Here is a 13902-nt window from a genome sequence, read left to right on the forward strand (position 1 = left end):
AAAAAAAAAAAAAAAAAAAAAAAGAAAGAAAGAAAGAAAAAGAAAAGGGACGTAAAAAGGGCTGAGGTTGTACCTTAGTGGTAGAGTGTTTGGCATTTGATATGTGTGAAGCCCTATGTTCAATTTCCAGTATTGCCCCCCCCCCCGAAAAATAGAAATTATTAATTTATATGTTTTGAAAATTTCAGAACTTAATATCTGTAATGCTATTAATGGTATATACAACTGATTTCTCAGTAATCCTGATTAATTAAGGGGGAAGGTGGTAGAAATAGTATACATTAATAATATATATATTATGTAATATAATATGTTGCCATTTGTATATTTGTGGTGCTAGGGATTGAAACTCAGGCCTTAATGTATGTTAGGCAAGCATTCTACTACAGAGCTACACCCAGTCCTGAAGTGTGTGTGTGTGTGTGTGTGTGTGTGTGTGTGTGTGTAATATTTAAAGCAACTCAGAATTGGGTGACTGAACTTTATAAAGCAAGGCTCTTTAGGAGCTACTTTAATTCCTTCTAGTATGTTTGAAAAACCTTTCTTCTCCTCCTTGCCCTCCCCCTTCTGTTTTTTTCATTGTTGGGGATGAAACCCAGGTTTTCACACATGCTAGGCAAGTGTTCTGCCACTTGGTTATGTTCCAGAAGCCCCCACACACACACTTTTCAATTAAGACTGTTTAATAATTAGTGAGAATGTCTTTGACCTTGAAATAAGCTTACTAATTTTTTTGTACAAAATGCAAAAGAACTTTCTAGTGAAGTCATTATCAAACTCAACAAATCCAAATGAATGGAGCTTAGTGAAAGAAATTTTGTACATTTCCTCCCCATGTGTGAATTTTAAAATTACAAGGCTCAGCTTTATGAATAGCAAATTTATCCAATTTCAAATGAAAAGTAGCAATTAGTAAGCAAGGGCAGGATTCATTAGGAAGGACCGGGAGTATAGCTTAGTGGTTTGAGCCCTTTCTTAGTTTGTGTGAGGCCCTGGGTTCCATCCTCAGCACCAGGAAAAAGAAAAAGAAAAATATTTATTAGACTAAGATTTATTAGATTTATTAGACTAAAGATTTATTAGATTAAACAAACCTAGAAATATTCTTGTGAGTAAGGAATGGACTTCAGAAGTACTGGAAGGACTTTTGGGACTACTAGCAGTGTAAACCAAGTGCGGTGATGCATGCAGTACATGCCTGTAATCCCAGTGACTCCGGAGGCAGAGGCAGGAGGATCTCAACTTTGAGGCCAGCCAGGGCAACTTAGCTAGACCCTGCCTCAAAAAAAAAAAACAAACAACAACCACAATAAAAAAAAAAAAAACTGGGAATATAGCTCAGTGGAAGAAGGTTCTGGGTTCAGTCCTCAGTACGGTGGGCAGGGGGAAGGTACTAGCAGTATAATTGCTATATCAATTATATATCAGATCAGTCTAATTTGGGGTTAAGGGTGTAGTAGTGGTAGATCCTGCCCAGAACCTGCAGTTCCCTAAGTTGTAAATTATATAGTAGTTAATTCAAACAAACAAACAAACAAACCTGGGGATCCAACCAAAGGCCTCATGCATTCTAGAAAAGTGCTATACCACTGAACTGTATCCCATTCTGTTGACTGGTGGGTGTTTTGTTTTGTTTGCTTTGTTTGCATACTTGTTTTGTTTTGTTGGTACCAGGGCTTGAACCCAGGGGCACTTTAACTGTTTTTTAACAGCAAATCTTAAAAACATAAAATGGTTGGTCCCCCTCCGCACTTTTGGTACTGCTGAGGATTAAATCCAGGGGCATTGTACCATTGAGCTATACCTTATACCTTCAGCCTTTTTTTTTTTTTTTTATTTTGAGACATGGTCTTGCCAAATTGCCTAAGTTGGTCTTGAATTTGTAATCCTCCTGCCTCAGCCTCCCAAGTAGCTAGAATCACAGGTGTGTGCCACTGTACCTAACAAAACAAGATTTTTGATAGTAAATCACATGAAGCTATGTATATGAAAGAATCTAGTACTGTTTCTTCTTGATTATTGGTAAGTTTCTTATAGGAAATTTTAATGAAAAAATAATATCCAACAAGCAAACAAATCTAAATATCCCCAAACAAACAAATTCTCTGGAAGCAAGAGGATTAAGAACATCTGGAAGGATAAAAGGGGAATTTGGGGTAAGGGAAAAAAATGTAAAAAGGACTAAAATTAAATCCTAAATGTGAAATTGTTTAAAATTTTCAGTTTTGAAGTGTATGTAGTTTAGATATTCAAATGAAAAAATAATATTCATTTTATAAATCATAGAAATCTTTGTTTTGGCCAGTTTATATTAGTGGTTTGTTATGTATTTGCTTAGTTTTACATATATTGTATTCCCAAACCAAACTATGTTATTTGTATAATCCTATAAATATGACTATTTTGATTATTTTCATTTTGAGTTTATTCTTCCCTTTGGTAGAATGGTAAGTTAAATTGTAATTTTTATAGGGATTCTGATACAAATGATTACTTATTTGCATATGTTCTACTTTCAACTTGTTAAAAAAAATGCTTTATAGCCTGAGCATGGCAGCACATGCCTGTAATCCCAGCTACTCAGGAGGCTGAAGCAGAAGGATCACAAGTTCAAAGCCAGCCTCTGCAATTCAGCAAGGCCCTAAGCAACATAGTGCAACCCTTTCTCAAAAAATAAAAAGGGATGGGGATGTGGCTCAGTGTTAAGCACTCTTGGGTTCAATTCCTGGTACCAAAACAAAACAAAACAAGTACATCATAAGAGATACTGTATTATGATTATGAATATTTATATTGATAATGTGTATGTTTGGAAATGAAAAACAAAATTTAGAAATTATACTCTAGCTTAGAAACTAACCTCTCAAAATTCTATTTGCATAGGAGTTAGGGAATTGCTGTTAAAACCAGTACATAATGTTATCTTGGTAGCATAGACTAAATAAAAGACTTCCTTGAACAGATTTGAAATCATTGTTTCCAGGAGAATTAGATGCCTTTGCCAAATATAGGTTGCTGGCAACTTACTCTTTCCATTCAGAGATAAAGGAACCAGGATGTCCCTAGAATTTTACAGTTGAATGTAGTGTGAACCAGGGAAGCTAATATTTAACTATATAAGCTGATATTTCTAATCACTTGAACAAGTCTTCTAACTTCACTATTTACTATTTTCTTCCTTTTTAAAATGATGAGATTATATTAAATGATTTCTAAAGCATCTTCCACCTATAAACTGCTATAATTTTATTTCATATTAGATCCTTTGCTATTGCATGTTTACAAAAGTGAGATAAATGTTTGATGAATAAGTCTATGTATTCTTTCCTCTTAACTTTGTCTTTTGTGTAACAAAAAGGTATATTATATAATTTTTGTCTCTGAAATTAAAATCAATATATTTTTTCCAATAATTATGTATGTATATTTAATGGTGAACATATATTTCAACATTAAAAATTTATCCTTATATTCATGGGTGTGACATTGTGATTGAGGCATATGTAGGAGCTGTCAAATTTAGTAGCTAGACTTTATTCCTTTGATAATAGGTTTCTCAGTAGAACAGAGATAATTAAGTGGTATAAAGGAAGGGGATGGTGAGCAAGGGAGGAGGGATAGGAGAAGGAAAGATGGTGGAATGAAACTGACCAAATTTGTACATATATAATATGCCATAGTGAACTTTAATCTTTGTTTTGGTTTTAGAGATTGAATCCAAGGTGCTTAACCACTGATTCACATTCCCAGCACTATTTATTTATTTGTTTATTTATTTAATTATTTATTTTGGTGCTAGGGATTGAACTCAGGGCACTCGATCGACCCCTGAGCCACATCCCCAGCCCTATTTTGTAGATCAACCCCTGAGCCACATCCTCAGCCCAATTTTGTATTTTATTTAGAGACAGGGTCTCACTGAGTTGTTTAGTACCTTGCTGTTGCTGAGGCTGCCTTTGAACCTGCAATCCTCCTATCTCAGCCTCCCAAACCGCTGGGATTGCAGGCGTGTGCCACCACACCCGGCTTATTTTTTATTTTGAAAGAGGGTCTCACTAAGTTGCTTTGGGGCTCCCTAAGGGCTGAGGCTAGTCTTGAACTTGTGATCCTCCTGCCTCAATCTCCCAAGTCCCTGGGATTATAGTCATGCACTACTGCACCTGGTAAATTTTACCTTTATGTATATGTATAATGAATTAATTTTTAAAAACTATAAGTAAATAGAACAAAGACCAGTACAGTAGAGGAAAGGGAACAGAGGGAGGGAGAAGGAGAGGGAAAAATGACGTACTAGGGACTAATTTGGAGCAAATTATATTCTAGGCATGTATAATTGTCAGAATTAAATCCAATATTATATAAAACTTTAATGCACTAATACAAAAAATTTAAGAATATGTTTCTCTGTAATCATAAGTAGCCTAAAATAATAAAGAAACTAAATGATAATTGTTAAATCTGTTTGAGTATATTATATGCTATTGCAATGTTTAGTAGTTAGGGGAAAAAATGATCATATATCTAGAGCCGTTAATGTGGCTTGATTCTGAGAACTTGGAGATATACACTATAAACAAAGATTGTATTCAAAGAATTTGATGTGGAAGATGGAATCATGGAAAAGATAGTTAGCTGAGGTGAAGAACAGAATGATAGAATGAACCAAAGTTTAGAGGAAAGCATAGTGAGGAATGCTATTATTTATCGTCCTCAATCTTTAGTTTTTTACTCTTTATCATTATTTTTTGACAGTATGGGGAATGAAACCCTGGAGCAGTATACCATTGAGCTTCATCTCCAGCCCTATTATTTTGAGACAGGGTTTCGCTAAGTTGGCCAGGCTGACTTTGAACTTTAAGATCATCCTACATCAGCCTCCTAATATAGCTGGAATTTATAGGTCTCCATACCTGGTTCAATCTTTAATTACTAAAATCACCTTTATTGAGTTTCAATTTATACAGTCAAATGTACCCACTTAAATGTATAATTCAGTGAGTTCTGATAAATTTTAAAAAAGATTTTTAGTTGTAAATGGACACAATACCTTTACTGTATTTATTTAAAATTTTTTTTGTAGTTGTAGATGGACAGAATGCCTTTATTTATTTATTTATTTATTTATTTATTTTTTAATGTGGCGGTGAGGATTGAACCAGTGCCTCATGCATGGTAGGCAAATGCTTTGCCACTGAGCTATAGCTCCAGCCCTTATTTGTTTTTATGTGGTGCTGCAGATCAAACCCAGTGCCCCATGTGTGCCTATGAGCTATACCCCCGATTTCTGATAAATTGATACAGTATATAACTACTATACAGAAAATTTCCATCACCAACAAAAATTTCTTGCTCTCCCTTTGCAGTCAACCATCAACTCCAACCATTGGCTGCAGGTAACCATATGTTTGTATGTATCACTTCATATAAGTTTTACCTTTTGTTTTCTGAAATTTTATTAAAATGAAGTTGTGTAGTATATACAGTTTCATTTGAATTTTTTTAGTATATGTTTGATATTTTTGATACTTTTTATTTTTTTATATTAGTGTGTTGTATTTTCTCCTTTCTTATTGCTGAGTAGTTTATCTTTGTAGAACTATAGCACAGTAAGTTTAATAATTCATCAGCTGGTGGACACTTATTTAATTTCTGGTTATTATAAGCTTCTATCAAGGGGCTGGGGATGTGGCTCAAGCGGTAGCGTGCTCGCCTGGCATGCGTGCGGCCCGGGTTCGATCCTCAGCACCACATACAAACAAAGATGTGTCCGCCGAAAACTAAAAAATAAATATTAAAAAAATTCTCTCTCTCTCTCTCTCTCTCTCTCTCTCTCTCTTTAAAAAAAATAAGCTTCTATCAACATTCATGTACAGGTATTTGTGAGGACATATATTTTCAGATTTCTGCATTATTTTTCATCATCTTCATGATTCTAAAATTATTTCAAGATTGTTCATAATTGCTTCTTGCTGAATTTTTATGATAGCATCTTTGAATTTTTTTTGGGGGGGGTACTGGTGATTGAAGCCAGTGCTCTACCACCAAGCTACATCCAGTCCTTCTTTTTTTATTTTACACAGGGTAACTTTTTTTTTTGGTACTGGGGGTTGAACTCGGGGGCACTCAACCATTGAGCCACATCCCCAGTCCTATTTTGTATTTTATTTAGAGGGTCTCTCTGAGTTGCTTAGTGCCTCACCATTGCTGAGGCTGGCTTTGAACTCAGGATCCACCTCCCTCAGCTATCTGAGTAGGTGGGATTACAGACGTGCATCACTGTACCCAACCTTCTTTGAAATTCTTTTCTGATAATTTCAACGTCTAGGCCACCTCTGCATTATTGTCTATTGATTATCTTTCCTCATTCAAGTTGAGGTTTTTCCTTGTTTGGGGAATGAGTATACTCATTTTGGATTGCATCTTGGACATTTTGAGTATTATGAGACTCTGGTTCCTACTTCAATCTGTATTAGTAGTAGGACACTGGGCACTGCCTCTTTGCTTATATTCAACTTGTTTATGGTAGAAATGGTTAATAGGGCTCTACTCCATAGTGTCTATGGTTGCAGATTCTTTGGTGGGTAGGAAAGGGTACTACCTCTGCTCCCATTGATCTGAGTGGTGATGATCAACATAGCCTGTGCCAGTTGAACGGGTTTTGTTGTGTTGTCTTAGGACTGTGTTAGATCTGCTGTGTTAGTCTTTTGGTTAGAGGAACTGGGTTTTTCTTGTTACTACTTTGTTGTTATTGTTCTATTCCTGTTAGTAATTCCAGGTTGTGAGTTATTGTGGCACCCAGAGTAGAAAATATAGATGGCAAAAAATCTCCTAGGAATTTGTTGCTGGGTTATTCCTTGAAATCTTATGTCTTCAGCCAATTTACTTTATTTTCTTCACCTTTCAGAGCCTTCTGATAGTAGTTCCTTTTTGTCTTTAGGTTAAGAAGGAAGAATAGTTGCTTACTTCATCTTGTCTGGAATCAGAAGTCTCATGTTGGATATTTGTTTCTTTATTTTGTAATTTTATTTACTTGCCCTGTCTATTTTGTTTTTCAGGCAAATGAAGATAAAACTATGTCTGCCAACCTAAAATACCTTTCCCTGGGAATTTTGGTCTTTCAGACTACCAGTTTGGTTCTAACCATGCGTTATTCTAGGACTTTAAAAGAGGAAGGACCTCGTTATCTATCTTCTACAGCAGTGGTTGTTGCTGAACTTTTGAAGATAATGGCCTGCCTTTTATTAGTCTACAAAGACAGTAGTAGGTATCTAGGTTTTTTGTTTTTACTTAGTGTAACTAATTTAATTTACGTATAGATGTAAACATATAGGTAACTACATATTTGAACCCTTGCATTGTCTGATTGTCCTAGTATTTAGTTGGGAATAAAGGCATTTTATCCTAATCTGTATCATGGTTCATGTCTTCTGATTAACACTATAAATATGAATCATCTTTTCTTACAATTATGGTATAATAATTTGGAAAAAGTAAATTCTATAATTCTGTGACTGTTAGAACTTTTTACTGAAGATTTTTTATTTTATTTGCTGTATTGATTAGTTGGGCATGACTAACTTGATTCAGTTTTCCCTTTATTTATTTGTGGTGTTAGGAATTGAACCCAGGATCTCGTGCATGCTAGGCAAACACTTTACCACAGAGCTACATCCTCAGCCCTTGATACAGGGGTTTTTTTTTTTAAGTATATTTTAAGTTTAAATGGACACAATACCTCTATTTTATTTATTTTATTTTTGTGTGGTGCCAGAGATTGAACCCAGTGCCTCATGTGTGGTATGCAAGCACTCTACCACTGAGCCACAACCCCGCCCTTGATTCAGTTTTTAAAAACAGTTTCATTGAGATATAATTCATGAACCATTCAATTCACCCGTTTTTTGTTTGTTTTGTTTTGTTGTTGTTTGCAGTACTAGGGATTGAATCCAGGGGTGGTCTAACACTGAGCTACATTCCCAACACTTCTTATTTTTATTTTTATTTTGTGACAGGGTGCTGCTAAATTTCTCAGGTTGGCCTTGAACTTGTGCCTCAGTGGGATTACAGGCATGTTTTGTTTTGTTCTTTTTGGAGCTGGGGATTGAACCTGGGGTCTCAAGCATGCTAAGCATATTCTGTATCACTGAGCTACACTCCAGCCCCAAGTCACCTTTTTTTGTGTGTGTACATTATTGAGGATTGAACCCAGGTCCTGGTGCATGTATTCATCAATTTTAAATGTACCATTTGATGGTTTTTGGAGTACTTTGTTATCAATTGTAATAAATGTATGTAACTTAGAATTTGCCATTGTAATGATTTTTTAATGCATAAATCATTGGCATTAACTGCATTTATAGTGTTGTACAAACATGGCCAATTTTCAAAGCTTTTTCATCATCTAAAACAGAAACTCTTGGGTAATAATTCCCCATTGGCCTTTATCGCCATTCCCCAATAATCTCTAATGTACTCTCTCTTTTTCTTGATTCGGGGGATAGAACCCTGAGCCCCAATTATGCTAGGCTAGGCAAGCACTCTACCACTGAGCTACATCCCAGCCCTCTAATTTACTTTCTGTCTGTATGAAATACCTAGTCCAGATATTTCATATAAGTTGAATCATAACGTTTATAATGTTTTCAAGATTTATCTATGTAGTAACATGTATCAGAATTTTATTTATTTATTTAGTTAGTTCGTTAGTTGTAGATGGACAAATACCTTTATTTATTTTTATGTGGTACTGAGGATTGAACCCAGTGCCTCACATGTGTGAGGCAAGTGCTCTACTGCTCTAAATAAGAACTTTATTTCTTTTTATGGTTGAAAAATATTTCATTGTATATATATACCATGTTTTATTTACTTATTCATATGTTGATGGACACTTGGGTTGTTTCCACCTTTTGGTTATTGTAAATAATGCTGGAATGAACAATGAGAAATGCTGCAGTAGATGTACAAATGTCTGGTTGAGTCCCTTTTATTTCTTTTGAGTGTATATTTATAAGTGCTTCTCAGCCATTTGTATATCTTCTTTTGAACTATATTTGACATGACTTGATAATAGAGTGAAAGCCAGGAAAAGGGAGGAGTCCAGTTTAGATAATGATTTTAGGTTTTTAGATTAAATTCCTGGGTGCTAAAGATTGATATCTAAAAGATAGATTTGGAGGAAATGTAAGGCTTCTCTTTGGGCCATATTAAGTTTGAGACACATATAAAGCATTCAAATTGGTATGTGAAATAGTAGAGTATATGAATATGAAGCTCAGGGATTTGTCAGCTTATAGATTGTTTTAATAAAAGTCAATTGTGGTAAAAAGGAAATTTTTTTTAAGTCAAGGATTGGATAAGATAAGCTATTATATGTACTAGAAGAAAGAAGGGCCAAAGTCTGAACTTTGTTAGCATTCCCAATATTTAGAGGTCTAATTCAGAAGGCAGGATCAGTAAGAGAAGGACTGTAAAGGAGCCATCAGCAAGACATAAAAACATAATAGAAAGGCTGAGAAATGAGTGTTTTTGCTGCTAAGGTCTAGGTGAATACAAGTATACACTACATTTAACATTGTAGAGCCAAAGATATCTTTAGCATAAATGGTTATATTGTGGAGAGATGATAAAACCAAATTTCAGTGAACTAAAGCATGAATAAGCACACTGTGCACAAAAATAAATTCCAAGTGGACAAAATATTGACATTTTAATATAAAACTATTTTAAAAATATTTTTTAGTTGTCAATGGACTTTTATTTTATTTATTGATACTTGATGCTAAGAATCAAACACAGTACCTCACACATGCTAGGCAAGCGCTCTGCCACTGAGCCACAACCCCAGCCCTTAAAAACAAAACTTTATGATCATGGTCTATGAATGATTTAAAACAAGATACAAAACAAAAATAAGCCATAAAGGGAAAAATAGATAATTTGGGGGTAGATATATTAAAATGAAAAATCCTGTATGTCAAACCAAGTAAGGAGGCTAATCATAGTTTGAGAAAATATATTTTTATTACATGTAACCACCAAAAATTAATAATCAGAATTACAAAGAACTCTGACAATTCAGTAAGAAAAGACAACAGCTCAGTAAAAAGGGGGTCAAAGGATATAAATAGGCAGTTCACAAAAGAGGAAACCTGACTGGCCAGTAAATACATAAAAAGAGGTCCAGGGCTGAGGGTATAGCTCAGTGGCAGAGTGTCTGCACAGCATGAGCAAGGCTCTGAGTTTGGTCCCTAGTGCTGGAAAAACAAACAAATAAAAACCTGCAATCAGGGAAATTAAAACCAAGAGACATAATGTTATTGCCCTCACGTTGACAAAAATAAAAAGTAATAATACCAGAAATTGGCAGGAATGTGGAGGACAGCCTCCCCTAAAGTACTTGTGAGAAAAGTATATGATAGCATCAATTCTTTAAATTTTTACATTCAGAACGTAAGCTGACATTTTAGATTTTTTCTGATAAAGGAAAAAAATAGTTCAGTTTTTATTTTTGTTAATTTTACTATTTTGGGTTGAGAAAAGGGCAGGTAACAGCAATCTTTAAAATTCTTTCATTTCAAAAAATTTTCATATTAAAGTTTTCCTATTTTATATTAGAGAGAAAATCATTAAAATAAAGCATTAGAGTTCCTTAGAATTTCTCCTTTCTGGAGAGATTCATATGTCAAAGTTCTTTGGACTGTGTGTGTGCATATGTGTGTGTGTGTCTGTGTGTGCGTGATTAATACTGTAGGTTGGTTAGCTCAAAGTCTGTTTCCAATTCCTTTCTCTGTTTTCTTTTTGTCTTTAATGTGTATAAAATAAAGGAAAAGATGTGATTTCCCAGCTTCCTTATAGCTAGGGGTAGGTAATATAACATATTCCAGAAATGAGAGTAAGATACCTACAAGGCTTTTGTTGTCTCTTCCTTCTTGTTGCATGAAACAAGAACCAGAGGTTCATTAGTCATTTGGTGAACCTGTTGGATATCATGCAGAGACAACTGAAAGTGAAAACTGTGAAAGTATAAAAAGCCAATATATTTATATATTGAGAAGCCTGGTTCACTGAGCTGCTGTAGAAACATTAGATTTGGACTCATGCTATGTAAGTCAAATTGAGCTACTTTTATTTGGGTTTTCCATCCAAACCTACCCCTTTTCATGATTGAAGTTTTCATAATTATTAATTGCACAAATGGCTGATGATAAATGAAATGCACAAAATAAAATTTTTATAATGTTATATAGTAAAGCAAGGATAGTTGGTTAACATGTTAATACTTTGTTGAGCCTTTAGTTATCATAAATGTTTGTGTATGTATGTGTGAATATATGAGCAAATTGGTTACATATCAGAAAGAATGTAAGAATAATGCTCTTCTTAATATGCTACCTGTTAATAATTAACACTTGAAAAATTAGCATCATAAAAGTATATTTTAGACCTGAAAACATCCTAACATGTAGCTGAGTTTTGTTTTTTACAAATGAGGAAATTTAAGGTCTTGAGAGAATGAATGTACAACTTACTTAGAGTTACCTAAATATTGATTTTTCCCATTTCACTTGTTTATTCTAGAATGTAGTCTAAGAGCACTGAATCGAGTACTGCACGATGAAATTCTTAATAAACCTATGGAAACACTTAAACTTGCTATTCCATCAGGGATATATACTCTTCAGAATAATTTACTATATGTGGCACTATCAAATCTAGATGCAGCTACTTATCAGGTACTTGAAATTAATTTGAATTGTCCTTTTAAGTAAGAAACAAACAAGCATTAATAATATTGCTATTTTCTTTTTCAGGTCACATATCAGTTGAAAATTCTTACAACAGCATTATTTTCTGTGTCTATGCTCGGTAAAAAATTGGGTGTATACCAATGGCTCTCCCTAATAATTTTGATGACAGGAGTTGCTTTTGTACAGGTAACTATTCAAGATAAGTATAACTTTCATTTTTACCAGTCTTGAAACCTTATTTAGTTTGCTTGGAGAGCATGGTTCTTTTATTTGTTAAGGCAAATAAATGCTGACATATTTTTTGAGGGCTTCGTTCATGCAAAATGCTACATTGAGATCATCAGTGATTCAAAAAAATAAATAAAAATAAAATTACCTACTTAAAGAAATGAATAATCACAGCTCCTCAGGAGACTCCAAGTTCAAGGTCAACTTGGGCAACTTAGTGAGACCACGTCTCGAAATACAATAAAAAGGACTGGCGATATAAGTCAGTGGCAGAGTACTTGCCTAGCACATATGAGGCTCTGGGTTCAGTCCCCAGCACTACAAAAAAAGGAAAAAGAAGAAATGAATAATTTGGTTAGGGAAATAAGACACTATATAAAAACAGACCTAATTTTTACTGGATATATAGAGTAGTTGAGATTATTAGCTACCTCCTTAATGTCTCTTGGCTTCACTGATATTTTCTTCTCTGATTCTCATCTCTTTGTAATGATTCCTTATTCGTTTCTTTCATGGAGTTCTCTTCTTGATACTCACTTTAGATAATGGGGTGTTTATAGGCTTGTTTTTTCTCCTGGGTTATATCCTTATTTGTAGAGATTTCATCTATTCTGCGGATTTTTTTTTGTGTGTGTGTGTGTGTGTGTGTGTGTTTTAACACCGATATGCTCATGTCTCCTCAGTTTGTGTCATCAGCTCTGGTTATATAACATCTATAGTTTCAGATTTATATACTGAAAGATCAATTGAGTATCTTCACTTGGTTGCTCAATAGACCACATAAACTCAGCATATCTAAAATTAAACTTTACCTGTTTCCTCACCAACCCTGCTTTTATTTTTATTTTTTCCAATCATTACTCAAGCTACGAACTGTCCTAAATTCTTTCTTCTGCCTGAACATCCAATCACTAAGACCTTATTAATTCTGCTTTCTAAATATTCTTGATTACATCCTTGTTTCCTTTTATCATTTGCCTAGTTTCATACTTTCTCACATGGACTTTACCTAATGCTTTTGTTGTTGTTGTTTGTTTCTTTTTTAACTTCAGTCTAACCCATCTCTCTAAATCCAGCCTCTACTTAGTCACCACTATGATCTGCTTAAAAACAAGTCAAATTGTATCAATTTCCTGCCACCCAGAGGATCCCTATCACTTTCCCCAGAGTGTAATATGTTTATCTTGAATAAAGATCTTCAATAACTTATTTTAAATGGGTATTGTAAAAACTGTATCAAACCCATATTTTTATAGATTTTGCTTAATATAAGCTAAGTAGTTATTGTTTTAAAAAGTGTTTAAAATATCAAGTAATTAATGATTCAAGTGGAAGATGGATGTGGCAGAAACTATGATGATAGGCAAATAACAGAAGTTTCAGGAACACTGACTTACAGGTTAATGTCCAGAATGGTTAGCATGACAAAATAGACCTTCCCTATAACACCTTCCAGTCTAAGCTCATTTCTGCTTCTCCCCATTTCAGACTTAACTTCTACAACTGCTGTGCTTTTTTGTGTATCTGTGCATTGATCCATTCTCTATTGTGCAGTCAATGATTTCCCTCCTTTCTTTGCCTGGCTAACACCTACACGTTTGTTTTTTGCTGGGGATTGAACACATATTAGACAGGCACTATACTACTGAGCTATATCCTCAGCACCTTCTGTTCATTTAAAAAGACTCAGTTGAGGTAATAACATCTACCAGAACACCTTCCTAACGTACTAAACTGAGTTTTGTCTCTTTTTGTCTGCTGCATAGTACTTTGTACATATCTTTTTCCTAGTACTTCATATACACTTATGTACATGTGTCTTTACCATTACAACTTAAGTTCCTAGAAAGCAGGAGTTGTGTTTCACTTTCCTTCCATTTCCAGAGCCTAGTTAGCAAGATTTAAATATAGTTTAAGATCAGGG

At 34.4% G+C, this 13902-nt stretch overlaps 1 protein-coding gene across 5 annotated transcripts in view; it reads left to right on the forward strand.

Annotated features, from left to right (window-relative positions):
• Nucleotides 1-13902, forward strand: part of Slc35a3 (solute carrier family 35 member A3) — a 43898-nt gene that overhangs the window by 14562 nt on the left and 15434 nt on the right. For 3 of the 5 annotated variants that reach the window (XM_015502602.2, XM_048814606.1, XM_048814605.1), the window contains exons 2-4: nucleotides 7056-7260; nucleotides 11581-11735; nucleotides 11814-11936. In XM_015502602.2, the coding sequence (XP_015358088.1) occupies nucleotides 7074-7260; nucleotides 11581-11735; nucleotides 11814-11936 (465 nt within the window). In that variant the 5' untranslated portion in view covers nucleotides 7056-7073. Of the gene's footprint in view, nucleotides 1-7055; nucleotides 7265-10948; nucleotides 11107-11580; nucleotides 11736-11813; nucleotides 11937-13902 lie in introns of those variants that run through there. The other 2 variants (XM_048814607.1, XM_048814608.1) reach the window with 2 other exon arrangements.

The sequence above is a fragment of the Marmota marmota genome, unplaced genomic scaffold (assembly GCF_001458135.2).
Source record: "Marmota marmota marmota unplaced genomic scaffold, marMar, whole genome shotgun sequence".
NCBI lineage: Eukaryota > Metazoa > Chordata > Mammalia > Rodentia > Sciuridae > Marmota > Marmota marmota.